At 28.0% G+C, this 27618-nt stretch overlaps 2 protein-coding genes across 2 annotated transcripts in view; one reads left to right on the top strand and one right to left on the bottom strand.

Annotated features, from left to right (window-relative positions):
- Window positions 1-75: 75 nt before the first annotated feature.
- On the top strand, window positions 76-2671 carry LOC141283847 (proteasome assembly chaperone 4-like). Its single transcript, XM_073817166.1, has 3 exons — window positions 76-377; window positions 2342-2417; window positions 2485-2671. The coding sequence occupies exons 1-3, from the start codon at window positions 186-188 to the stop codon at window positions 2604-2606; spliced, it is 390 nt and encodes a 129-aa protein (XP_073673267.1). The 5' UTR covers window positions 76-185; the 3' UTR covers window positions 2607-2671.
- Window positions 2672-13012: 10341 nt separating this feature from the next.
- The window catches only part of LOC141348570 (solute carrier family 22 member 23-like), a 23230-nt gene continuing 8624 nt past the window's right edge, over window positions 13013-27618 (bottom strand). The window contains exons 4-10 of the mRNA XM_073852848.1: window positions 24208-24376; window positions 19141-19268; window positions 18947-19049; window positions 16699-16910; window positions 16590-16622; window positions 15116-15239; window positions 13013-13379 (exon numbers count right to left, since the gene is read on the bottom strand). Coding sequence (XP_073708949.1) covers window positions 13013-13379; window positions 15116-15239; window positions 16590-16622; window positions 16699-16910; window positions 18947-19049; window positions 19141-19268; window positions 24208-24376 — 1136 coding nt within the window. The remainder of the gene's footprint in view (window positions 13380-15115; window positions 15240-16589; window positions 16623-16698; window positions 16911-18946; window positions 19050-19140; window positions 19269-24207; window positions 24377-27618) is intronic.

Here is a 27618-nt window from a genome sequence, read left to right as displayed (position 1 = left end):
AGAAAATGCATATATTATGTTAATGTGTGCTGACGTCACTCCTCCGCCAGACCGGCTGGTGTCGCTGCAGCGTCGCGTCGCTGTCAGTGAGCGGAAGTGTGGAAGATCGGCGCGCTCTGGCGTTTGTTTTTACTTTCATTATGAGATTTGTCCATTCACTGACCGTTGTGTGAGGCTTTATCGTGATGGAGACTGTGGTAAACGGTGACTGCGGTGCTCAGGCACCCGTTGAGTCCATTACGGTCCATGATTTCTCGGAGAAGATTCTGGAGCATGTCGTTCATTTCCACGTGATGAAGCTGAGCGGCGGGTTCTTCCTCTGGATCGGCTCGAACCCGGTTTTGTCCAATCTGGCCCTGGCCGTCAACAGTAAATTAGTGAGTCCTGGATTTATCTAGAATTCCCGTGATAATCATATTCAAATACCATGGTGTTTACATGTGTATTATAGTACTTTTGGGTTTGTTTGGTATGTTTTTGCTAGCCTATGTTTACTATGGTAAAACGCATGGTAAATCAGTGTGTTTACTGGGCAGTTATATTCATATTGTTAATATTTTATTATAGTATTTTATTTATAGTATTTTGAATAACCTTTTAATACATTCTGTTTAATGTTACTCGAGTCAAAATCCTTATAATTTTTTTTTTTTTAAATTTTAGTTATTTGCCAATACAACAATTTTAATTTGTTAAAAAAAATCAGTTTTTCATCTAATATTTATATCTTGTTAACATTTATTTAAACCATTTTTAATAGTTTTAGTTAAGTGTGTGTGTATATATATATATATATATATATTAATGTATAGTTTCTAAATCTGTTTGGGCTATTTTATCATAAATTACATATTTATTTAAAAATCTGTTTGTATTTTAATTGTAAGTTAAGTTTTAGTAATTTTATTGTAATTCTTTTTTATTTTGATTACTCTTATATTTACTCAAACCTTGTTATTTTAGTTATTTAGTTCTATTCTATTTTTTGGTATTTTATCATAGTGTTTGTTAATATTTTGAATGACCTTTTAATACTACATTTAATACAACATTTTTCAAGTTTTTCATCTAACATTTATATTTTATTTACACTTTATTTAAACAGTTTTTTATTGTTTAGGTTTGTTTTAATTTTATTTATTTATTTTCCTTCATTTTTATGTTTATTTAGCTTAAATTTATTTCAGTGTTTTATTTATTTTAATACTTTAGCTTAAATCTAATCATTTCAGTTATTTGCCAAGGAAACTTTTCTATTTTTGTTTGTTTTTTACATTTTTTTTTATCTAAAAAATGTATATTTAGTTTCAGATTTATTTAAACAGTTAATTTTAGTTGAATCTTAGTAGTTTTAGGTATTTTGTTTTGTCTATTTAACTTTCTTTTTTTTTTCTTTTCTTTTTTTTAGTTAAGTAAATCTAATACTTAAACTTAAGTTATTCACAATATTTCTTAACAGTTTAAACATTAAGTTTTTCACCTAACATTTATATTTTATTTACACTTTATTTAAACAGTTTTTTTATTGTTTAAGTTTGTTTTAATTCTATTTATTTATTTTCCTTCAATTTTATGTTTATTTAGCTTAAATTTATTTCAGTGTTTTATTTATTTTAATAATAACAATAACAATAAATTTTGGTCATTTTGTTTTATGCTTTAATTTACTTTTTAATTTACTTTTAGTTAATTTAATACTTTAGCTTAAATCTAATTATTTCAGTTATTTGCCAAGGAAACTTTTTTTTTTTTTTTTTTATTATTATTATTATTTTTTTTCATCTAAAATGAATATTTAGTTTCAGATTTATTTAAACTTGTTTAAATTTGGTTTATGCTTTTGTCACTTTTCTATTTCTATTTAGCTTTAATTTATTTTCATTGTAGTTTTAGTAAATGTAACACTTAAACTTAAGTTATTCACAATATTTTTTTAGCAGTGTTTATTTCTGTTTTAGTTAATTTAATACAAGCTTAGCTCAAATCGAATTATTTTAATTATTTGCCAAGGAAACTTATCTAATATTTTTTTTACATTTTTAAATATTTATATTTAGTTTTAGCACATTTTAAAAGTTGATGGTTGTATTTACCATTTCTAAATATGTTAAGTCTATTTTTGTAACAAAGTGTATCATTTGATTTATAGAAACCAGTTATTTTGATCTAACCATATCAATTTAATTTTGTCTTGTAACAATTTTACAAGGTATACAAAGTATTCTTAACATTTAAAATACTTAATATGATAATGCATTGTATTTTAAGCCTGATGGTTCACGTATGAAAGTATCTCTATCATGAAAATGTCAATATCATGTGTTTGTTTGTTTTTTCCCAGGATTCAATGCCTCTGTCCACTCTGGTTCTAGGCGACACGTCAGACACGACACCAAGCTCTCTTGCACAGAGACTCAGTAAGACCTGCTTTAACTAATCATTTACAACTTTAACTGGTTTTCTAACTTCTCTCTTTCTTTTCAGCAAAGAAGACAAAGAAACAGGTGTTTGTAAGTTACAATCTACCCATGACGGACTCAAATCTAGCACTTCTGGTGGAGAACAGAATCAAAAAGGAGATGGAGCTTCATCCTGACAAGTTTTAAACATTTGCTGTTTTACCTGGCACTTTTATTTTGTACATAGCACAATAAATCTACACCAAAAAAAAACAAAAAAGTTTTCTGTCGTAACGCAATGTTATTTTGTGTGCTACTTTTTCAGATTTTAGCAGTTTTATGAAGGTTATTGCAAAGAAAAAGAAAAACTAGTGTGGTAGTTTCTCTTTAAATTCAAGTATTTCAGGTTTTAAAATATGAGTGGGATTTGATTTTCATGCTTGGAAAAGTCTTATTTAGTTTTATGAATATGCAACAGTATAAGTTTTTCTGTAATCTAATTGCTTAGAAATTGATATTGATCAGAAGGTGTGGGAATTCCTTTGGAAACTTATTTCTACAATAGTATAAAATATAAAAAAGATAAATATATTTTATCTCACAATTCTGAGAAAAAAAAAGTCAGAAATGCATGAATTCTGAGACAAAACATCGCAATTAATAGGAAATGAAATAGAAAAACGTTTATTAGATATAGGTTGTCATCGCAAGAAAAAAAAACATAATTGTTTTTAACAATAACACCACATTTTTAGTTAATTTAATACTTCAGCTTAAATCTAATTATTTCAGTTATTTGCCAAGAAAACTTCTAAAATCTAATTTTATTTTACATTTTTAAATATTTATATTTAGTTTTAGCCTTTTTACATTTTTTTTGTTGTAGTTAACATAAATTGTAATTTTATTTTACTATTTTAGTCATTTTATTTACTTAAACCTTGTTATTTTCTAATTTTTTTTAATTTTTTTAGTAAAAGACATAAATATATTGATCAGAAGGTGTGGGAACCCTGTAGAAGCTTATTTCTACAGTAAGATAAAATAAAGGTAAATATATTTTTATCTCACAATTCTGAGAAAAAAGTCAGAAAAGCATGAATTATGAGATAAAAAGTCGCAATTTATAGGAAATAAAATAGAAAAAGTTTATTAGATATAGGTTGCCATTGCAAGAAAAAAAAACATAATTGTTTTTAACAATAACACCAAATTTTTAGTTAATTTAATACTTTAGCTTAAATCTAATTATTTCTGGTATTTGCCAAGGAAACTTATCTATTTTTTTTTAAATCTAATGTTTATATTTAGTTTCAGCCTTATTAAATTTAGTTATTTATTTAGTTGTAGTTAATAATAACAACATAAATTGTAGTATTTTTTTTTAAATCTTTTAGTAATTTTATTTAATTAAACTTTACTTTTTATTTACTTAAACCTTGTTATTTTCTCATTTGTTAAAGTTTCTAATATTGCTGTTTTGTTAACACTTTATTTAAACAGTTTATAATAGTTTTAATTGTAGTTAACAATAACAAAACACTTTATGGTTATTTTGTTTTTTTGCATTCTGAGAAAAAAGTCAAAAGCATGAATTCTAAGATACAAAGTCGCCATTAATAGGAAATAAAATAGTAAAAAATATTTATAAGTTGCAATTTCAAGAAAAAAAAGAATTGTAAAATAAAATTAACTTTCTTTAACAATAACAACAAATTTTGTTTTGGTTTGCTTTAGTGTAGCTTTAGCTTAAATCTAATTATTTCAGTTATTTGCCATGGATTCTTTAATAATTTATGTTTTTAAATATATTTAGTTTTAGCCCTTTAAAAAAAATTTGGTAGTTAATAGCAGAAATTATAGTAAATTTATTGTAATCTTTTAGTAATTTTATTTTAATTCCTTAAACCTTGTTATTTTCAAATTTATTAATTTTTTTTTTAAGTTTTTCACCTAATAGTGCTGTTTTGTTAATGCTTTATTTAAACCGTTTTTAATAGTTTTCTTTGTACACACATTTTGGTTTTATAATTCGGAGGGAAAAAAAAGTCAAAAGCATGAATTCTGAGATAAAAAGTTGCAATTAATAGGAAATAAAATTGAAAAAAGTTTATTAGATATAGGTTGCAGTTGCAAGAGAAAAAAACAATTGTAAAACAAAATTCACTTTATTGACAATAACAACAAATTTTGGTCATTTTGTTTTATGCTTTAATTTACTTATTTTTTAGTTAATTTAATACTTTAGCTTAAATCTAATTATTTCAGTTATTTGCCAAGGAAACTTCTAAAATCTAATTTTATTTTACATTTTTAAAAGTCGCAATTTATAGGAAATAAAATAGAAAAAGTTTATTAGATATAGATAAAATACAATTCACCTTTTTTTTTTTTTTTTTTTTTTTTTACAATAACAAATTTTGGTCATTTTGTACTGTGCTTTAATTTATTTCTTTTTTAGTTTAATACTTTTTTTGTAGTTAACAATAACACATTTTGGTTATTTTGTTTTATGCTTTTTTTTTCATTCTGAGAAAAAAAAGCCAGAAAAGCATGAATTCTAAGATAAAAAGTCGCCATTAATAGGAAATAAAATAGAAAAAAAGTTTATTAGAAATAGGTTGCAATTGCAAGAAAAAAATTAGTAAAATAAAATTAGTTTTTTAACAATAACCACAAATTTTGGTCATTTTGTTTTTTTGCTTTTAATTTATTTATTTTTTTAGTTAATTTAATACTTTAGTTTAAATCTAATTATTTCAGTTGTCTGCCAAGGAAACTTATTTATTTTTAAATCTAGTATTTATATATTTTTTTAGCCTTATTAAATATTTTGTTGTAGTTAATAACAACAGAAATTGTGGTACTTTTATTTTAATCTTTTAGTAATTTTATTGTATTTACTTAAACCTTGTTATTTTCTAATTTGTTAAAGTTTTAAGTTTTTCATCTAGTATTGCTATTTTGTTAATTCTTAAATTAAAAAAAAATTGTAGTTAACAATAAACACATTTTGGTCAGAAAAGCATGCATTCTATGATAGAAAGTTACAATTAATAGGAAATAAAATAGAAAAAAGTTGATTAGATAAAGGTAACAATTGCAAGAAAAAAAATCGTAAAATAAAATTCGTTTTTTTAAGTTACTTTTTTAAATTTTATTCTGTAGCAAAATTGCAAGAATTCTAAGAAAAAAAAGTCAAAATTGTGAGAGAAAGCCGCAGTTTCCATAAAACCCTATTAATAAAATAAGAACCACCAAATGTACTGTATTAAAAAACAGTTTTATTTACAAGTGCAATGTCTTCAAATGGACTATTAACATGTATGAAATTCTCTTTTAATCCTAATCATCAAAATGACGTGAGTCAAATACAGAAAAATACACTGATGCTTTACAACGGTTCAGTCTCTGTGTTTGAGTGAATCTCATGAATGCATCTCCAGGTCATGTTTCATGCCAAAATTATTTTTTATTTTTTAAATAATTAACATTGCATTGCTTTTTATTTACCATTTTATTACATTTGTCATTCATAATTAAGCTTTTTGTGTGATGCATACCTACAAAGGTGCTTAACAATTTAAATATATAATTTTTCACATTAAAATATTATTTTTGGTCCTAAAAATAGGTTTTTCTTTAAGAAAAATATACTCGTTTTTGTTATTTTTGGGGTGAAATATGACCTGGATTTGTTTATTTTGCTGGGATGTGCTCTTAACTTGTGCTTTAACCAGTATTTGAAGTATTACGGAGTGCTTTAGTGATTACAGAAAAGGTGAACATTGATCCTGTGCTTGTTTCTGATGGTTCACTATTACTCCTGTAACTCAGATTCAGAGATATATCCCAGAATCCTGTATAAACACACATAAAACACACAATACCTGCAATCACTGTTTAAAACCTTCAGGTGTTTCAAGTCCTGGTATATGCTTAGAGACTGTTTTTTGTTCTTAATTTGGTTTCTTACTTAGTAGTTTGAGGACAAACAGGAGTTTTGTGATGTTCAAGTTACTCCACTGCTACTCTACACATTAATAATCATAATAATAATTGCTAAATATACATGAAAACAATCAGCAGCCCTTCTGGTGGTCGTGCTCCACGTCAGCTCCAGTTCACATTTATCAAACAAATCAATGTCCGGCTCACATTTCACACCAGAACTCAAAAGAAATCAGTCAAATGAAACCTTGTTCAGAATGTTTTTGCATTCGGACATTATTTTTCATTTCCTCTGCTCCTGCTGCATCTCATTATTGTAATGCATTTGCATATTATTCTTTTGTACTTTTATTCCAATTATTCTTATTCTAATGATTGTCATTCAATTCTCATTACTTTTATACAATGGTTTTTTTTTTTAACTTCATATTAGCATATTAAGTCTAAACTAGATAAAAACGTTTGTCAAGACCAGAAGTTTTAAGTTTGAGGGTTTTCAGTCTGAAGTGGTTTGACGTTTAAAGTAGTTATAAAAGCTTAAAGTTTGATAGATAGCAAGTTGCTAGCATGTTTACAGCATGATTAACATGTTACTAGCATTTTGTTAGCAGGTTTCTAGCATGATTAGCATGTTACTAGCATGTTGTTAGCAGGTTTCTAGCATGATTAGCATGTTACTAGCATGTTGTTAGCATGATTAGTAAGTTACTAGCATGATTAGCATGTCACTAGAATGTTGCTAGCATGATTAACAAGTTACAAACGTGTTGTTAGCACATTTCTAGCATGTTACTAACATGTTAGTATGTTTCTAGAATGATTAGCATGTTACTAACATGTTAGTATGTTTCTAGAATGATTAGCATGTTACTAACATGTTAGTATGTTTCTAGAATGATTAGCATGTTACTAACATGTTGCTGCCATGATTAGTAAGTTACTAGCATGTTGTTAGTATGTTTCTAGCATGATTAACGTGTTACTAGCATGTTGTTAGCAGGTTTCTAGCATGATTAGCATGTTACTAGCATGTTTACAGCATGATTAACATGTTACTAGCATGTTAGCAGGTTTCTAGCATGTTTAGCATGTTACTAGCATGTTTACAGCGTGATTAACATGTTGTTAGCATGATTAGCATGTCATTAGCATGATTAGCAAGTTACTAACATGTTGTTAGCATGATTAGTAAGTTACTAGCATGATTAGCATGTCACTAGAATGTTGCTAGCATTATTAATAAGTTACAAACGTGTTGTTAGCACATTTCTAGCATGTTACTACCATGTTAGTATGTTTCTAGAATGATTAGCATGTAGCATGTTGCTACCATGATTAGTAAGTTACTAGCATTTTAGCATGTCACTAGAATGATTAACAAGTTACAAACGTGTTAACACATTTCTAGCATGATTAGCATGTTAGTGGCATCTTGCATGTTACTAGCATATTGTCAGCATGATTTGCAAGTTACAAACGTGTTAGCACATTTCTAGCATGATTAGCATGTTTCTAGCATGCTGTATGTTACTAACATATTGTTAACGTCATTTGCAAGTTATTAGCATGTTGCCAATATGATTTTATCACAATTAGCAAGTTACTAGCTTTTTTGCTAGCTTGTTTCTAGCACGATTATCATGTTACTAGCATGATTTTATCACAATTAACATGTTACTAACATGCCGTTAGCATGATTAGCATGTTGGTAGCACGATTCTAACATGATTAGCCTCTTACTAGCATGTTAGCATGATTCTAGCATGATTAGCATGTTAGTTTAAATGGATTAGAAATATAACAGAAGGCCAACTTAAAAAAGGCTTGATTTTCTTTTCATCTTCAATGCATTTCTTTTGATTTTGATGTGAAATGTGTCCCAGGACAATTTCCAAACAGGTTTGGCCCCGTATCTGTGGTTATTGAGTTTGTGAATGTTTGCATGTTAACCCTTGTACGTCCTTGGGACTTTTTTGATCATTTTGGCTGTGAAAATCTATATTTTATTTCTCTTTTCCTTTCATAAATCCATTTTACACACGGTACAAAAATAGTTGCAATGTCCCAATTGAAACCCATCAAAATGGCAATGTTCAATCCCAGTGAATAAAATCATGCATTGTTTATTAAATATTAATAGGCTTTCATTCTGTTGGCAGGCTTTAATTTCTACTATTTTAAAACGTCTTACCATTTCCCACCTGAATTTCTGTTTTTAACTTCTGCCTAATTCAATTTAAATTGAATTATGTAATTATAATTAATCTGACACAGCACAAAAATAATGCAATGATTGCTAATCATTGTCATATCCAAGTCTGTAAAAATCCCCCCAAAATTATTTTTTAATAAAAAAGAAAAACAATTATGTAAACAAACTGACATTTAAAGGGTTAAAATCCTAAAAAAATGAATACATTTTTGGGCAATATCTGTGTCATATTAGTATATAATATTTGTATGACCGTTTGTTGACTTCCAAGGACTTTTTTTTAATTAATCCCCAAAAAAAAATTCTCCTTAGCATTTTAGTATATGGAAAATAATTATTTTTTAATTAAAAAAAAAAAATCAATTATGTAAACAAACTGACATTTAAAAGGTTAAAATCCCCCCCCCAAAAAAAATTATATATATATTTTTGGACAATATCTGTGTCATATTAATATATAATATTTCTGTGACCGTTTGTTGACTTCTAAGGACTTTTTTTTAATTAATCCCCAAAAATTCTCCTAAGCATTTTAGTATATGGAAAATAATTGATTTTTATTTAAAAAAATCAATTATGTAAACAAAATGGCATTTAACAGGTTAAAATCCTAAAAAATGAATTAATTTTTGGACAATATCTGTCATGTTAGTATATTTGTTGGCTTCTAAGGACTTTTTAAAATTTATCCCCAAAAAATTCTGCTTAGCATTTTAGTATATGGAAAATAATTATTTTTTAATAAAAAAAACAATTATGTAAACAAACTGGCATTTAAAGGGTTAAAATACTAAAAAATTAATTAATTTTGGGCAATATCTGAGTCATATTAGTATGTAATATTTCTATGACCGTTTGTTGACTTCTAAGGACTTTTTAAAATTAATCCCCAAAAAATTCTCCTTAGCGTAATAAAAAAAAAAAAATTATGTAAACAAACTGGCATTTCAAGGGATAAAATCCTAAAAAATGAATACATTTTTGGACAATATCTGTGTCATATTAGTATATAATATTTCTATGACCATTTTTTTACTTCTTAGGACTTTTTTTAAATTGACGCACAAGGGTTAAGAGCAGACCATTAAGTTGTGCTGTTGTTTCTATCTTTTTTTTTTTTTCCTTTTCTTTTTTTTTCTAACAGCCGTCATCTGTCCAGTGGTGGTTTCACACACATTGGGTTCAGATTCATCTGGCCGACTCGTGATTGCTTTTCTAGTTTTAGTGCAAAACAGACAGACTATAAAAACCTGAACATAGTGAGGACTTCAAACGGCGGATTTCATTCACCAAACATGAGCAAAATGCATTTCTGTCACGTTTAACAAACATTCCTACCAATGACAAGAATTAGTGTTTACTAAACAATTTGTCCACATATTTTGTACGCTTGTGAGTCATGAATATGGAAGCTTGTTTCCACCACAGGATTTAAAAAAAAAAAAAGTAACTGCGACTTTTTCTCAGAATCGTTAAATCTCACAATTGTGTTAAAAAAATTGTGACTTTTTATCCCGCAATGCTTACTTCTTCTTTTTTTTTTAATTCAGAATTGTGCATTTATGTCTTGCATTTCTGACTTAGATTTACAATTTTAAATGATTCTGACTTTATTTTTCTTAGAATTATGATTTTATATCTTGTGATTTTGACTTTTTTCAGAGTTACAACTTTAAATCTTTTGATTTTGACTTTTTTTCGCAGTTGCAAGTTTGTATTGTGATTCGGACGTTTTTCAGAATTGTGACTAAATCTTGCAATTCTGACTTTTTTCCCCCTCAGAATTCCAAGTTTAAATCTTGTGATTCTGAATATTTTCAATATATTATAATTCTGCCATTTTTCCCATTCAGAATTGAGTTTTAATTTTGTTTCTCAAAATTCCAAGTTTAAATCTTGCAATTCTTTTTTTTTTTTCCTCAGAATTCCAAGTTTAAATCTTGTCATTTTGATTTTTCACAGAAATGCAACTTTAAATCTTGCAATTGTGGCTTTTTTATTATCAGTTCTGAGTTTATATCTTGCAATTCTGACTTTTATTTGCAGAATTGTGACTTTAAATCTTACGACTCTCCGTTTTTTGATTTCATGCGATTCTGACTTTTTTTTCCCCTCAAACTAAGAGTTAATACCTTAAGATTTACATCTTGTAATTTTGACTTTTCTTAGAAATGCAACTCTAAATCTTGCGATTCTGAGTTTATAACTTGCAATTCTGACTTTTTTTAATCAGTTGTGAGTTAATGTTGCAATTCTGACTTTGTTCTCAGAATTGTGACTTTAAATATTACGACTCTCTGTTGTAGATTTCTTGCGATTCTGACTTTTTCTCAAATTAAGTTTACACCTTATGATTCTGACTTTTTATCTCAGAATTGCGACTTTAAATCTTGCTATTCTCAGTTGATTTCTTAAGATTCTGAATTTTCTCAGAGTTGATATGTTGCCTGCTATTTCTGACTTTTTTTCTCAGATTTACGACTTTTTACGAATCTACGAATTTTTTTTCTCAAATTAAGTTTATACCTTATACATTTCTTCCTCAGAATTGTGACTTTAAATCTTGTGATTCTGAGTTTATATTTTGCAATTCTGACATGTTTCTCATTTACAAGTTTATATCTTGCAATTCTGACTTTTTTCAGAATTGTGGTTACATCGTGTAATTTTGGCATTTCTCAGAAATGCAACTTTAATCTGAGTTGATATCTTGCAGTTCTGCCTTTTTTTAATCAGTTGCGAGTTTACTTCTTGTGATTCTGACCTTTTTTCTGAGAGTTGTGACTTTAAGTCTTACAACTCTGTTTTTGATTTCTTGTAATTCAGACTTTTTTTTCCTCAGTTGCAAGTTTATATTTTGCAATTTTAACTTTTTCCAGAATAGTGACTAAATCTTGTGATTCTGATTCAGATTTTTTTCTCAAATTGAGTTTAAATCTTGCCATTCTGACTTTTTTTTCTTAGAATTGCGAGTTTACATCTTGTAATTTTGACTTTTCTTAGAAATGCAACTCTAAATCTTGCGATTCTGAGTTTATAACTTGCAATTCTGACTTTTTTTAATCAGTTGTGAGTTAATGTTGCCATTCTGACTTTGTTCTCAGACTTTAAATATTACGACTCTCTGTTGAAGATTTCTTGCGATTATGACTTTTTCTCAAATTGAGTTTACACCTTATGATTTTGACTTTTTATCTCAGAATTGTGACTTTAAATCTTGCTATTCTCAGTTGAATTCAGAGTTGATATGTTGCCTGCTATTTCTGACTTTTTTTCTCAAATTTTCCGACTTCAAATCTTGCCATTCTAAGTTTTTTCTCAGTTGCAAGTTTATATCTTGCAATTCTCACTTTTTTTCAGAATTGTGAGGTTATATCTTGTAATTTTGACTTTTCTCAGAAATGCAACTTTAAATCTTGCGATTCTGCCTTTTTTTAATCAGTTGCGAGTTTACTTCTTGTGATTCTGACCTTTTTTCTGAGAGTTGTGACTTTAAGTCTTACAACTCTGTTTTTGATATCTTGTGATTCTGACCTTTTTTTTTCAAATTGAGTTTAAATCGTGTAATTCAGACTTTTTTTTCTCAGTTGCAAGTTTATATTTTGCAATTTTACGTTTTTCCAGAATAGTGACTAAATCTTGTGATTCTGATTCAGACTTTTTTCTCAAATTGAGTTTAAATCTTGCCATTCTGACTTTTTTTTTCTTAGAATTGCGAGTTTACATCTTGTAATTTTGACTTTTCTTAGAAATGCAACTCTAAATCTTGCAATTCTGACTTTTTTTAATCAGTTGTGAGTTAATGTTGCCATTCTGACTTTGTTCTCAGAATTGTGACTTTAAATATTACGACTCTCTGTTGAAGATTTCTTGCGATTCTGACTTTTTCTCAAATTGAGAGTTTACACCTTATGATTCTGACTTTTTATCTCAGAATTGCGACTTTAAATCTTGCTATTCTCAGTTGATTTCTTAAGATTCTGAATTTTCTCAGAGTTGATATGTTGCAATTTTCTTTTTCATAGAATTGTGAGGGGGGGGAAAAAATCCTATTTGTAAGATAAAAAGTCGCGAATACCTTTACTTTCTTTATCCTGTGGTGGAAACAAGCTTCCGCACGTAAAAGAAATCCGCCGGTTCTTACCGTCAACGTCATTCTGTCCTTAATAAATACCAAACATTTACCAAACATTAAAAAAACACATTCAAATCAGTGAAACTCCTCCGTGAGGTTGTTGTTCGGTGCTGGCCGTTCGAAAAATAGAGCTCCTTTCGCTGAACGCAAATTAAAATTTCCAGTTCCTACAATGCTAGTACTCTTCAGCGATGCTGGTTAATGAGGCGTTTGACACTTTATCACGACACATCGGTCGCGTTTCAGTTTAAAAACAAATGCGTGAAACTCGTTCTGGACGATCGCTCTTCGTTCGGCCGTTCTCAGCGAAAGCCGTCATGAAGTCCTCACGCCATTGGCTGTGCTGTTGCTGGGCACCGAGCCGTTGCCGGGGATGGCGACCTGGTGAAGGGGCGTGTCCTGAACGCGCGAATACTCCCTGACCTCGGTTCTGGCCAGTAGGTGGTGCTGCTCTCCGGGGAGGATGGGCCGCCGCAGAAGCCCCTCCCCCTCGGCGATAGTCTCGGGCAGCGGTTGGCGGGCCGTCTCCGGGAGCAACGGTATGCAAATGATGCAGAGCAGAGTGCAGCAGGTGAGGATCACATGATGCAGGAAGAAACCCTTCTGATTGTGGAGCTCCATCAGCGGCGCCGTTAGCATGCCGAAACCTGCGCTCGCCAGGACCAGACCCACACCGCCACCCCTGTCACGAACAAAACCAGAGACAGCCGTCAAAACATGCATTTCAACACCAACAGGTAATGATCAGGTTTGTACTACTTTAATTATTAGTGTTTGGAAAGTCAAGCATGTAAGTTTTTTAAAGACAGAAATGAATCCTAATGATCACTTTACAATGACGTTCCATTTGTGTACATTAGTTAACATAGACTAGCAATGCATTTACTAACAATGGTCATTATAGTCAAGTAAAACCATACTTGAAAAAAATGCTGAAGTAACAAAATATTGTTTAAAAATGTTATACTAGTTGCTACAATAAATTAATTTTTGATTAAGTTAAACTTAAAGTACTAAAGTAACTAAAACTAATTAAAAAATAATAATATAGAATTTTTTAAAATAATAGACCAAAACTAAAGTGAGAACAATTTTAAAAAATCTAATTTAAAAATATTAACAAAAACCATAACAACTAAAATTACAGACTTAAAAGTACAAATGACAAAAGCTCAATTAAAATTGAAGTAAAAGAACTATAAAAACATTTTTTTTTCTTTTTTAATTTGAAGTACTAAAATAATTTAAAATAACGAAACTATAAATTGAACAAATAAAAATTATGAATATAGATATTTTTTAAAATAGACAAAAGCACAAATTTACATGTATTTTTGTTTACTAATAAATACTGTAACAAAGTTTACAGAATTAAAATAGGTGTTAAAAGAATAAAATAAATAAATAGATAAAATGTTCAAATAAATAAATCCATAATTATATTAAAATAAAATAAAATGTATTTTTTTATTTCAATAATTTTATATGTATTTTTCAATCTACTCTATTTTTATTGATTTCAATCTAATTTTATGTATTTATTTTAGTCTTATTAATTTTAATCTAATATTTAAATTCAGTAGTTATTTTAATCTGATTTATATTTATGCATTTTAACAGTTTGTAATCGTAATTTTTTTCTTTTTTTAATGAAATTGTATTTTTTTATTAACTGTTTTTATTTGTTATTGTAATGTAATTTATATTTATGCATTTTAACCGTTTATTTTCTTTTTTTAATGAAATTGTATTTTTTAAATTTATTTTTATGTATTTATTTTAATGTAATTTATATTTATTTGTTCAACCTTTATGAATGTATGAATTTATTTTAATCTATAAATAAATAAATCCACAATTATATTAAAATAATAAAATAAAAATGTAATCAAAGGTATATTCATTTTTTATTTATTTAAAAAATTGTGTATTTATTTTAATCTAATATTAAAATTCAGTAGTTATTTTAATGCAATTTTATGCATTTTTAATTGATGTCTTTTTTAAATACAATTTGTATGTATTTTAATGTAATTTATATATTTGTTTTAACTTTTACATATTAATTTATTTTAATCTAATTGTTTGCACGTATTTGTTTTAATCTATTTTTATGTAATTCAAAATGTTAATTAATTCTAAAGTAACACTAATGCATTAGTAAAATCAAAAGTTGTACCTGTTAGTATTATTTAATACACCTTAAATAAACAAAAAATAAACAGTTGCATTTTTATTAACTAATAAATAGTCTAATAATGCATTGTTATTGGTAGTGAATGCATTAACAAGTGTTGACTAATGGAAGCCTAGTGTAAAGTGTTCTGGAATCTTCAGACCAGACTCGGATTGTTTTTGATGCTTCTCCCTCGAGACGCTGACAGACAGACAGACACATAGACAGACAGAGATGCTGACCTGATGACCGTCGGCGTGATCTCAGCGCAGTAGAAGATGCTGAGTGTGCTGACAGCATGAGACGAGAACATCCCGATGATGGAGAACGCGTACGAGAAGCGCTGGTTCAGCGTGTCCCGCAGAACTACCACAACATAGACCACATATTCACACACATACACTGCCACTCAAAAGTTTGCAATCAGTATAATTTTAACGCTTTTTAAAGGAGACTTTTCTGCTCATCAAAGCTGCAGAAAAAAACTGTAAAATTTTAAATGTTAATGCAATTTAAAATAGTGGTTTTCTATTTTAATATACTTTAAAATATAATTTATTTCTGTGATCAAAGCTGAATTTTCAGCATCATTACTGCAGTCTTCAGTGTCACATGATCCTTCAAAAATCATTCCAATATGCTGATTTATTATCAGTGTTGGAAACAGTTAAAAAAAATATTTAAAATAGAAAACTTAATTTGAAGTACTAAAATGTTTAAAAATAATGAATTGAACAAATAAAGGTTAATAGGCTTTTTTTTTTTTAATAATAAAGACACAATCACTCAAATGTTTACTAAAATTAATGTGAAAAAGGAAATAAAAAATCTAATATATTAACTAAAATGACAACAAATAAATAAAATAATAAAAATAAAGACTTTTTTTAAAGAAAATACAGCTTTGCATCAGAAATAAATTATATTTTACAGTAAATGAAAATAAAAAATTGTTAAAATGTAAAAATAAAAACTAGATTAAATTACTAAAAATTTGATTGAAATATTTAATCATTATTAGTTTAATCAAATGTTATTGATTAATTGTAATCAATAATTACTAATAATTATGTACTTTATTATTTTTAAGATCTTTTTTTGTATTTATTTGAATCTTTTTTTTTTTCATTTTAATCTAATGTTTATGTATTTCTTTATTTTAAACTATAATTTCTGTATTTGCTTATTAATTTTTTTTATTTTAATCTGATTTTTAAATGTTTATTTTATCAAATTTTATTTATTTATTTTAATCTATTTTTATGTTAAACATTAAACTATCAAGCAGCACAACTGTTTTCAACATTGATAATAAAAGTAATAAATCAGAATATTAGAATGATTTCTGAAGGATCATGTGACACTGAAGACTAGAGTAAGGATGCTGAAAATTCAGCATTGCATCACAGAAATAAATTATACTTTAAAGTATATCAAAATAACTGTTATTTCGAATTGCAATAATATTTCGGAATATTACAACTTTTTCTGTAGTTTTGATCAAAGAAATGGAACTTTTATGAGCATAAGAGAAATCTTTAAAAAAACATTAAAAACCTTACTGATCCCAAAATTTTAAGAAGCATATCAGTAATGTTTTTTTTTAATTAAAAGGTAAAAGGTATTATATTAAGTATGTGATTATTGAAATGCATTTGATTGTTTATTCTTTGCTTTCTCAACAATTAAATATGTAATGCATAATTTTTGTATTACCTGCATCGTGCCATATACTGTACTTCCCGATCACTGTATTAGAAGAGAAAAACAGGCATTATTATTACAGGTTCCGAGGTGGATAGAGGTGTTCATGTGCTGTACGTACGGTTGAGTAAACCCAGCTGCAGCAGCGACGCCAGAGCCGTGATGATCATGAATGTGAGCAGTCCTCCTCTCCTCCCGAAACCGGCCACCACCGGGAACAGCACCATGCAGGACGCGAGGGCGATCGCCGCTAATGCGTAATAATGCAGGTGAGACGCGCTGCCCTCCAGAACGCTGCGTGCAAAGCAGTGATGGATGCCGTAACCCGTCAACCTGAGAACAGGAAGGACCCACAGATCAGTGTTGAGAACAAAACAAATGCACAATCATTCACGCCACCTTAAGAAAGTAGATTTATTAGTGCAAAACTACGAGTGAAATCATCCAGATTAGCCATTTACAAACTGGGATTCGCAAAGGAGTGCTGTGGGGTCCGTGGAAAAGTTTAGAGAAGTAAAAAAAAAAAAAAAAAATGCAAAAGTGTAATAATAAATAATAAGAAATACGATTCTAAAAAAAGTGTTTAACAGATTTATAAAAATAAAAATGATTTAATAATTTAAAAGTTTTTACTCATTTTTTTATTTTTAAATAATTTTGTATATTTATTTCAATCTCCATTTCAATCTACTTTTATTTATTTTAATCTAATAATATTAAAAATGTAGTTATTTTAATGTAATTTATATTTATTCATTTGAATTTTTATGTATTTATTTGTAATCTTAATTCATGCATCTTTTTTTAATCTAATATTTGTGTTTATTTCAATCTAATTTAATGCGTTTATTTATTTTGATCACATTTTTGTACTTATTTTTTTTTAACCTAATTTTTATTTATGTACTTATTTTAATGTAGTTTCTATTCATTTATTTAACTTATGTATGTAATTTATTTTCATCAATTTTTATTTGAATCAAATAGTATGTACATATTTATTTCAATCTATTTTTATGTATTAATTTTGATCTGTGTTTATTTTAATATCATTTAAAAGCATAAATACATACAATTTGATTCAAATAAATATAAATTATAGTAAAATAAATATATCAATTAGATAAAAAAATTATGTATTTATTTATTTTAATATCATTTAAATACATTTATTTTACAGTATTTATATTTATTTTAATTAAATTGTAAGTATTTATTATTTTAAATATTAAAAAAACAGATTAAAATAAATAAATAGATTAAAATATTAATACATGAAAGTATATTAAAATAACTAAATATAAATTGCAGTAAAATAAATATATGAATTAGATTTAAAATAATTTAATAAAGCAAAATTATCTTAAAATAAGTAAATTGCATTTATTTATTTTAACCTCATTTGTATTTATGTATTTATTTTAATATAAATGATATTTATTTATTTTACTTTATTTTAATCTAATTTTATGTACATATTTATTTTAATATACTTTCATGGATTAATAATATTTTTAAAAAAAAAAAAGTTTTTTTATTTTAATCTATTTATAATTTATTTTAATCTGTTTTTATTTTAATATTTAAAATAATAAACACAAACAATTTAATTCAAATAAATATAAATTACAGTAAAATAAATGTATCAATTAGATTAAAAATAAATAAATACAAATACATTTTAAGTATTTATTTATTTTAATCCATTTTTATTTTAATATTTAAAATAATAAATAAATACATACAATTTTCTTAAAATAAATAAATAAAAATACATTTAAAATAAATATAGAAAAAAGATTTTTTATTTTCATATTTATTTTAATGCACTTTCATGTATTGATATTTTAATCTATTTTAATCTGTTTTATGTTAATATTTAAAATAATAAATAATATAAATTACAGTAAAATAAATGCATCAATTAGATTTAAAATAATTAAATAAATACAAATACATTATGTATTTATTTATTAATCTGTTTTAATTTTAATATTTAAAATAATAAAAAAAGTATTAAAATAAATATATAAAAACGATTTAAAATAATTAAATGAATCAAAATGAGCTTAAAATAAATAATACATCTAATAGTACTGTACTATGAGAAGGAAAAAAAATACAATAATGTAACTTAACAGAAACTAAATATTTTCCAAATAATATTTTAGATACTTTTTTTTACAGTATAAAGACACCTTTTAAATTTTTGGATAGGGGTTCTTTGCATGAGCATGATCATGTTTGAGGGTCAATGGCATCTAAACTGTTCTACTTACCAAAACATACTGATAGAAGAAGTACTGTAATAGTGAAATCTAATATAAACTCTTGTAGAGCAATTTAGGAGATTGTAAAGCAGCACTCACGAGTTGACACACAGGACCACAGTGTTCTTCCACAGGTTTCTGGTGCCGGTCAGCTGCGTCACGCAGGACGTCTTCGGCTTCTGCTGCAGTTCAGTCTCCAGCTCTGAAAAACCACCACCATCATCATCATCATCATCATCATCTTCCTCATGCTGAAGGTAAAGCACATTCACAGCAGCAGCAGCTCTGCTCACCTGAGAGGATGCCGCTGGGGTCGGTGGACGTGTCGACGCTGTTGCTCTGTGCGATGCGGTACATCTGACGCTTGGCTCTTTGGTAATGTTGAGTGACCAACAACCAGCGCAGAGACTCCGGAAACATCCTGATGACAGAACCACCACAGTGGCACGGTTAAACTTAGACATAAAGCTGACTATTCTGGATAAATATCCAAAAACTCGTAACTCAAGACACATATAGTTGAGAAAAAAAATAACTTAAGTTTAAAACATAGTATTTCATAGGGCGTTATTGTAAAAGTGCATTAAATGAAATTGCTAAAGTGTAATGTTCAATTGATTATACATGCTTTTTTTATTTATTTTTTAATAAACAAAAGAGTTGTTTATATAACACTTACATATTATGAAAATAAATAATTAAATGAACATCTGATTCAATAAACATGTTTTTTTCTCTCATTAAAACAGAATTGGTCAAATGAAAACAAAAAAACTAGGTTTGTCAAATGATTAAAATTTTTAATCAGATTAATCAGGATTAATCACTATTTGCAATTACACCATTTTTTTTCTGAAATGCATACCAAAAAATAAATAACAGGACACAGATATAATTTTCATGTTTTCATATTATGTCAGGGCTGGCATCGGGCCTGTTTTAGGCTACTCCTTATTTTTTATATTTTAGACATCCATCAATTATGGTGAAGAAAAACAAATGCCGCGCTGGTGGAAACGACACAAGACTTTCGCTTTTACTTTCGGGACCGGCTCGGATGGCGCAGCTGGAAGAGATCCGCGTTCAATCGCACGCAGTAGGCTGAAACTTGCCACAAAGCACCGGCAAAAATAAAAAATGAACGTGTCTGGGACAGAGTAAGGACATATCTCAATTATTTATTAATAAAGTGTATTCTGTGTCAATGTCGCAAACATCCTGACTTGCAAAATGCAATCTCCTTTTTGGAGGCACCTTGAGAGAGAAATTTATCTTTACGGATTACATAATGAACAAGTTTTTGTTTTCGATTTGTTTTATTTCGTTAAGTAATAATTTAAAGCTTTCTATAGATATGTTTATCATGTCTGTGAGGCATGCGTTTCGCTTTATTTTTGTTAAGCACTCCTGTTCAAGAAGGAGGTGACAGAAAGCGCATCATTTTAGTTTTCTTTATTTTATAAAAACACTGTAACGTTTTTTGATGTATTACTCTTTCCTTTGTGAGCAAAAATGACGGATAATTTTAAATTGCTTCCACTGAAAAAATGCAAGTGATTGCATGGTGCCTCGATGACCTGCAAAGCGGCTTTATCTTCCACTCTCTGCACAAACTATGCGCCTAATCGCGCACATTTATCTTTAACGTTTAAACTATACTTGAACTGTTTTATATCTATGGATTTTATTTTAGGCAAGTCCTGATGATTTGAGAAGGCAAACTGATCAAACAGACTATGGTCAGTCTTTTGCTGGGCGCTGTTTGTTAAAAAAAAAAAAAAAAAAAAATTATATTTAACGAACAAAAAATTCTCCAAAAACCTGCTTTGATATCACTGTGTCAGTCACCGCTCTTTCAAGAATGAACCCAGCATAACTATGCAGATTTAATTCCCAAAACATAAGAAAAACGAAAGTTTCATGCAAATTCTGAATGGATTATGGCATGGAAAGTGCAAAGCGCGCTCCCTTTATTATCACTAAAAGCGTCACAAATCTTAGTTTATAGAGATCTCACAAAGTTCCTTACAATCAATAAAGCTTTCTAAACTACACTGTAAAAAAAAAAAATCCGTAAAATTTACGGTAAAAAACTGGCAGCTGTGGTTGCCAGAATTTTACCGTAAAAATACGGTAGCAATGTTTTACATTTTAAGGTTTTCACTTAAATTTACAGGTAAATACCGTAATTTCATACTAAAAACATGAACTCATATAATGGTAATGTACCAACTTTTTGAAGTACTGAAATCTGTTTTGTACCTTTGTAATGCAATGATAACCACCAAAAGCAGGTGGTGATGACAACATCACATGATGAACCAAAGCCCATCGCACGGAGGTTTTAAATAATAACCTATAGACCTTTTTCCTGTGTAAACGATGAGCGCCGCCATTACGAATTCTAACGTCAGATTGAATGCTTTTCTGTTCCGGTTTCCATAGAAATCCATTCAAATAGCGTCCATCTGTTTTTAATGTCGCTAACGTCCGCTGCTTCGTGTCATCTACACACTCATTAAAGTCAGGCACTGACAAATGACGGTCATTGCGACATTGCCAAGTGATGGCGCTATGGAGCCTTGTGCTTTTTAAAAACATTTTAATAGGTTTAACATTAGTTTATTAGCTCGGAATATACCCTATTTTGACTAGAAACAATGCAGACCGGAAATGCAAAGCATTCTTTCAGTTAAGAGTCGGACTTACTTCCGTGTTCAGGAAAAACGTCTATATAGAAGGTGCACAGTGTCATTCACACAAACACTAAACACCATCATGGTAACACACATAAAACTGAAATAATGCAAAAAACATTAATGTAACAACATTAGATGTAACATACAACCCTAATGTACAAAACCGCCAAGAAAAAAATGAGAAGAAAAAGTTATTTCAGCAAAAAAACATCAAATAAAAAAATTAAATACAATTCTGGGAATGTCAATTTACGGTTATTCACTGTAAATTTTACGTTCTTCTTCACTTCCAAAAACGGTATGCTACTGTAAAATTAAATGCAATGTCCAACACAGTTTTTCACCGTATATAGAAGGGGAACTTACCGTTAACCATTTCACAGGTTTTTACCGTAGCATTTTCACAGTTTTTTACCGTTAAATTCACTGTCATTTTTTACAGTGTACACAATGAATCTTTTATTTACATCGCGTCTGCACTTAGTCATGAGATGATTCACGAGCGCGCAAAATGGCAATAAAAACCGATATGGCGCTTTCAGCGGTGAGTGAATTCTGACAATCTGTTTCTAATTGTTCGAAATCAACACTTCTCAACGCTGCAAAAACACCCTGGATTGTTTGCCAGATCTTCAATAGCTTTGCTTTCGTTTGAGGGTATATAGCACCATCTACCAGTAGAACCGGGCCTAAACTTGGCTAACCACTCCAGTTGCAGAGGAGCTGTCGCCCAGGCTTGTACTTGTTAACTGTACCATCATCATTCTTTTTATATTTGAATCCGTCCAAAGGCTCACCTTGCTCCATCTCGCCTCTAGCTCCCCAACCACTTTCCTGACAAATAATTTGTCACACTGCACATGCGTGAAATGCGTTAAAAAATTTTTACGTAATTAACAACAACAAAATAATTAAAGCCGTAAACACGTTATTTTTGACAGCCCTAAAAAAAACTGAATTTAGGAAAAAAATGAAAATTAATTGTATAGGTTTCATGATTTCAAATAATCAGACATGCTTTTTGATTACTAAAATTTAATTTGGGAAAATAAAATATTTCAAAGGGCCCTAAAATTTTTAGAAATTGTTGTTAAACTTTTAATAAACTTCTTAAAGTTTCATGATTTACAAAAAAATAATAAAATAATATAAAAATTAATTAATCAATTAACATCTGATTTAATAAACATGTTTTTATCCCCATTAAAACAGAATTGGTCAAATGAAAAAAAAAAAAACAGAGAATTTAGGGAAAAAAATAAGTATGAGTATAAGTTTCATGATTTCTAATAATCAGACATGCTTTTTGATTACTAAAATTTAATTTGGGAAAATAAAATATTTCAAAGGGCCCTAAAATTTTTACAAATTGTTGTTAAACTTTTAATAAACTTGTTAAAGTTTCATGATTTACAAAAAAATAATAAAATAATATAAAATTACATAATTAAATTAACATCTGATTTAATAAACATGTTTTTATCCCCATTAAAACAGAATTGGTAAAATGAAAAAAAAAAAAAAAAAAAAACAGAATTTAGGGAAAAAAAATAAGTATGAGTATAAGTTTTATGATTTCTAATAATCAGACATGCTTTTTGATTACTAAAATTTAATTTGGGAAAATAAAACATATTTCAAAGGGCCCTAATATTTTTACAAATTGTTGTTAAACTTTTAATAAACTTGTTAAAGTTTCATGATTTACAAAAAAAATAATAAAATAATAATAAATTAAATAATTAAATTAACATCTGATTTAATAAACATGTTTTTATCCCCATTAAAACAGAATTGGTCAAATGAAAAAACAAAACAAAAAAAAAAAGAACAGAGAATTTAGGAAAAGTTAATAATATTAGATAAGTATGAGTATAAGTTTCATGATTTCTAATAATCAGACATGCTTTTTGATTACTAAAATTGAATTAGCCATTAAAAACCTGGAATTTGGAAAATAAAATAAAACATATTTAAAAAGGCCCTAAATTTTTAAAAATTGTTGTTAAACTTTTAATAAACTTGTTAAAGTTTCCTGATTTCAATTAATTAAACATATTTTTTTTTATTCCTAAATATTGATTAATGGGCTAAAAATCTAATCTTGTTTTCCCTTTGAATTCAGTATTTCTTACTGCATTAAGCATAAACTCACTTAATATTGATACATTTTTCGGGAAAAGTCATTTTACATTTAAATGTAAAAATATCTTAAGCAATTTTTTCCCAGTAAATATCTTGATTTAAGAATGTTTAGATGTTTGTACTGAAAAGCAAGAAACAAATACTTAGAAAGAAAATTATTTTTGTGTAGACAGAAAGGGAAATTTGTTTTTGTGTGTTGTATGGGATGGTTAAATGTGAAATAGATTATAGACTAGACTAATAAACCAGTGCAAAACAGATTTTTATGCAAGCAGTTACAGAAAACACTTAAGTATATCAAGGAAACATGGTCTTTCCGTCCAGAAATAATAGTTATTTCACAGCCAGAAAACAAAAAAGATTTAATACACCACCAACCTGCTAAAATTCAATACAACTTAGTCAACTTAGTGGCTTTTGTTTCCATGCATTACAGTTGTGCAATCTGCACACTATAGTTTAATGTGGCATGCATTTGTACTGTAGTGTGTTTATATGCTTAACTGAGTGTCTTACCAGACGTACGGCAGCATGAGCACAAACGGAGCGATGATGACGATCTGCAGGATCTGCCAATCACGACACAGCGCCGCCAGACCCGGCATCAGCAGCTGACCGCCCACAATGATCAGACTGGCAATCATAGTCATGGAGAAACGCCATGTGGGCAAACACAACTCGATCCCTGAGAGACGACAGATACAGACAACAGTGTGTGATTTAATCGCTACTATTAGACATGCTCTTTCATTATTACGACTTAATTAAAACAGAAATCAGAAGAAATATATATATACATATACATTTTTTTTTTACTTTTTAGTCAATATTAATTATTTTAAAAAACAATACAATATTTGTATTTTTTTTTTTTTTTTCCAAATACAAATTGTGCCAAGGAATGATTCGCAGTTTGTTTGTTTTTAGAAAAAACTGAAGTTAAGAATTTTTTTTCCCAAACCAAATGTTTTTCTTAAAAACAAACTGAGAATCGTTCCTTGGCACAATTTGTATTTAAAAATAAAATAAAATAAAATAAAATAAATATTGTTTTTTAAAATAATTAATATTTGACTAAAACCCAAACATTTGACTGGTAATGTGTGTGTGTATATATATATATATATATATATATATATATATATATATATATATAATACAAAATACAAAATACAAACACAGAATTAAAAAAAAGTTCAAAAATGTTAACTGTTGTTTTTCCTCCTCATTTTATTTATAATTTTTTGAATAATAACTTCAACAATGTTACATTGTATCTGGTTTTAATTAGTTAGACATTAGTTGATTACTGAAATTTAATTAAAAAAAAAATCGAAACAAAAATGTAAAAAGAATCTAGAAAAAAAAGTAAAATAATAATTTTTGTGGAAATTTTTTTATAGGGCCCCAAAATTGTAGTTTATTTAAATTATTTTAAATTATTTACATATGATTTTTGATTGCCAGAATTTAATGTGACCATTCAAAACGAATCTAGAAAAAAAAAAGGAAAATGAAAAACAGAAAATTTGAGAAAAATAAAACTTCTTTCAAAGGGCCCTGATTTGTAATGGCTGTTTAATAAACCGTTTATTCCTAATTTCAATTAATTAGAATTGTTACACTTAAATAAAATTTTAGGGGGTGCCTAAAAAAGTGATTAGATGTTTGGCCTTTTTGTCCCTAACAAATTAGAAGTTTATGCTTAAAACAAGAAAAAAAAACAAAAAAACATTATATATAAATTATAGTTATAATTTGTTTAATCATTGCCCAGCACTAACTTTATATATAACTCACTTGCATGCATTTTTTTTTTTTTTTTAGAAAATAAGACCTATTATCTAAAGTTCCTCTTAAATAAGTGTATTGTGATTTAATTATGTTTAATTATGTTATACACTATCTTATGTATTTTACATGCACTGGAATGTTGCCCTGTTTCTGATGCATCTCACACTCATGCACACTTTTTTAAGCTAATATTGCACACAAACAAGATCTTATGGTTCTTTGTTTTGTTTTTCAGTTGTACAGAGCACCACCTAGTGGACTGGAGTTCTGAAGGATTACATGAGACTGAAGACTGGAGTAATGATGCTGAAAATTCAGCTTTGATCACAGGAATAAATTACAGTTTAACATAGATTCAGAGAGAAAACAGTTATTTCAAATAGTAAAAATATTTCATAATTTACCCTATTTTTGATCAAATAAATGTAGCCTTGGTGAGCAGAAATCTTTTAGTTAGTAAGTGTCTCTCTTCTAATTGCTCCTAGCGTTCTGACCTCGGACAGAAATGGATCCACTCCAGAGAGACACTGACAGTCACACGCAGTGAATGAAATGGACAAAGTTCAGCCCGCAGCGTAACGCGATCCTGCAGCTCCATTCATGTGTGAGTAACAGCTCCAAATGAATCCCAGTGGATCAATTTGTCATCTCATGAGCGGATATTAAACCATAACGAGACGCTGATTATTCTGTATAGTAAACACAACAGCTTTCTAAACCAGAGCTAATACTCTCAGAGTGAAGATGCATTTAGAAAAACTACATTTTAATATTTTTAAGAAAACATTTTATCCTCCAGCAGGTGAAAATAGTGATTATTGATTTGGCAAACACCAGAAATAATAGTGAAGCTCTTGTTATTGTTATGGCTCACTATTTTCACTCACTGTAAATTGTGATGATGTCCAGTATAACCAAAAAGCTTTTGAGAAAACTGAGCGCTGTGAAGCATCAGACTTCAAATGTCATCTGAGCCTGAGCGAAGCAGAAAGTGGCTCCATTAGAGCAAATTAATGAACTCTGAGGTGTTCTGGCCATTAAACACACACACACACACACACACACACACACACACACACACACACACACACACACACACACACACACACACACACACACACACACTGAGCCTCTGGAAAAGCTACTTAATCAGCATCACTTAATGTCTGCTCATCAGAAAAGCGCTTTCTAAAGCACACAGAGAATTAAATAGATCACATAAATTAAAGCATGCGGTTAAATAAGAATCTGGGCTCAGTCATTCTCGTGAAAACATGTCATCTTTTACCTCCAAAATCAAAAGAATATGTATGAAATGATATTTTGCAAAAAGGAAATAAAGCCTATTTTTAGGTCCTGATTTTTTATATTGAATTATATTATTTTATATATTTTTTTATTCTCCAGTTGTTCTAATTGAAGTGTTCAATATATGATTTTTTCATATAAATATAGTAAAAATAATAGCATTCGTATGTAGTATATAATGATAGTATATGTTAAAATTGGCAGTACAATAAAAGGATTCAAGAGGCAACATATATATATATTTTTTTTTCTGAACAGCAAAGGGGCTAAATTTAATAAAATATATGTGACCCTGGACCACAAAACCAGTCTTAAGTCGCTGGGGTTTATTTGTAGCAATAGCCAAAAATACATTGTATGGGTCAAAATTATAGATTTTTCTTTTATGTCAAAAATCATTAGGATATTAAGTAAAGATCATGTTCCATGAAGATTTTTTGTACAATTTCTACTGTAAACCTATCAAAATGTAATTTTTAATTAGTGGTATGAAATTTGTTTTGTAGTATTTTTAATGAAATGGCTTGAATGGAAAACTATATATTAAAGATATAATTTTTTATATAAATGTCTAAAAAGAAATACAAATATATTTTAATATAAATATAGTAAAAAAAAGTTTTTTATTTAATGTTTTCATTTTGTAGTATTTTAATATTTAATTATTAATTCCTGTAGTATTTTATTATCAAATTGACATATAGGCACTATAACAAATGCTTTATTTTTGTTATAAATATAGTAAAAATAGCAATAAATATATATATAAATATATATTATATATATTATATATATATATATATATATATATATATATATATATAT

Source organism: Garra rufa, chromosome 13 (genome assembly GCF_049309525.1).
Source record: "Garra rufa chromosome 13, GarRuf1.0, whole genome shotgun sequence".
NCBI lineage: Eukaryota > Metazoa > Chordata > Actinopteri > Cypriniformes > Cyprinidae > Garra > Garra rufa.
Note: the sequence above shows the minus strand (reverse complement) of the source record. Positions and strands in the feature narration are given on the sequence as shown.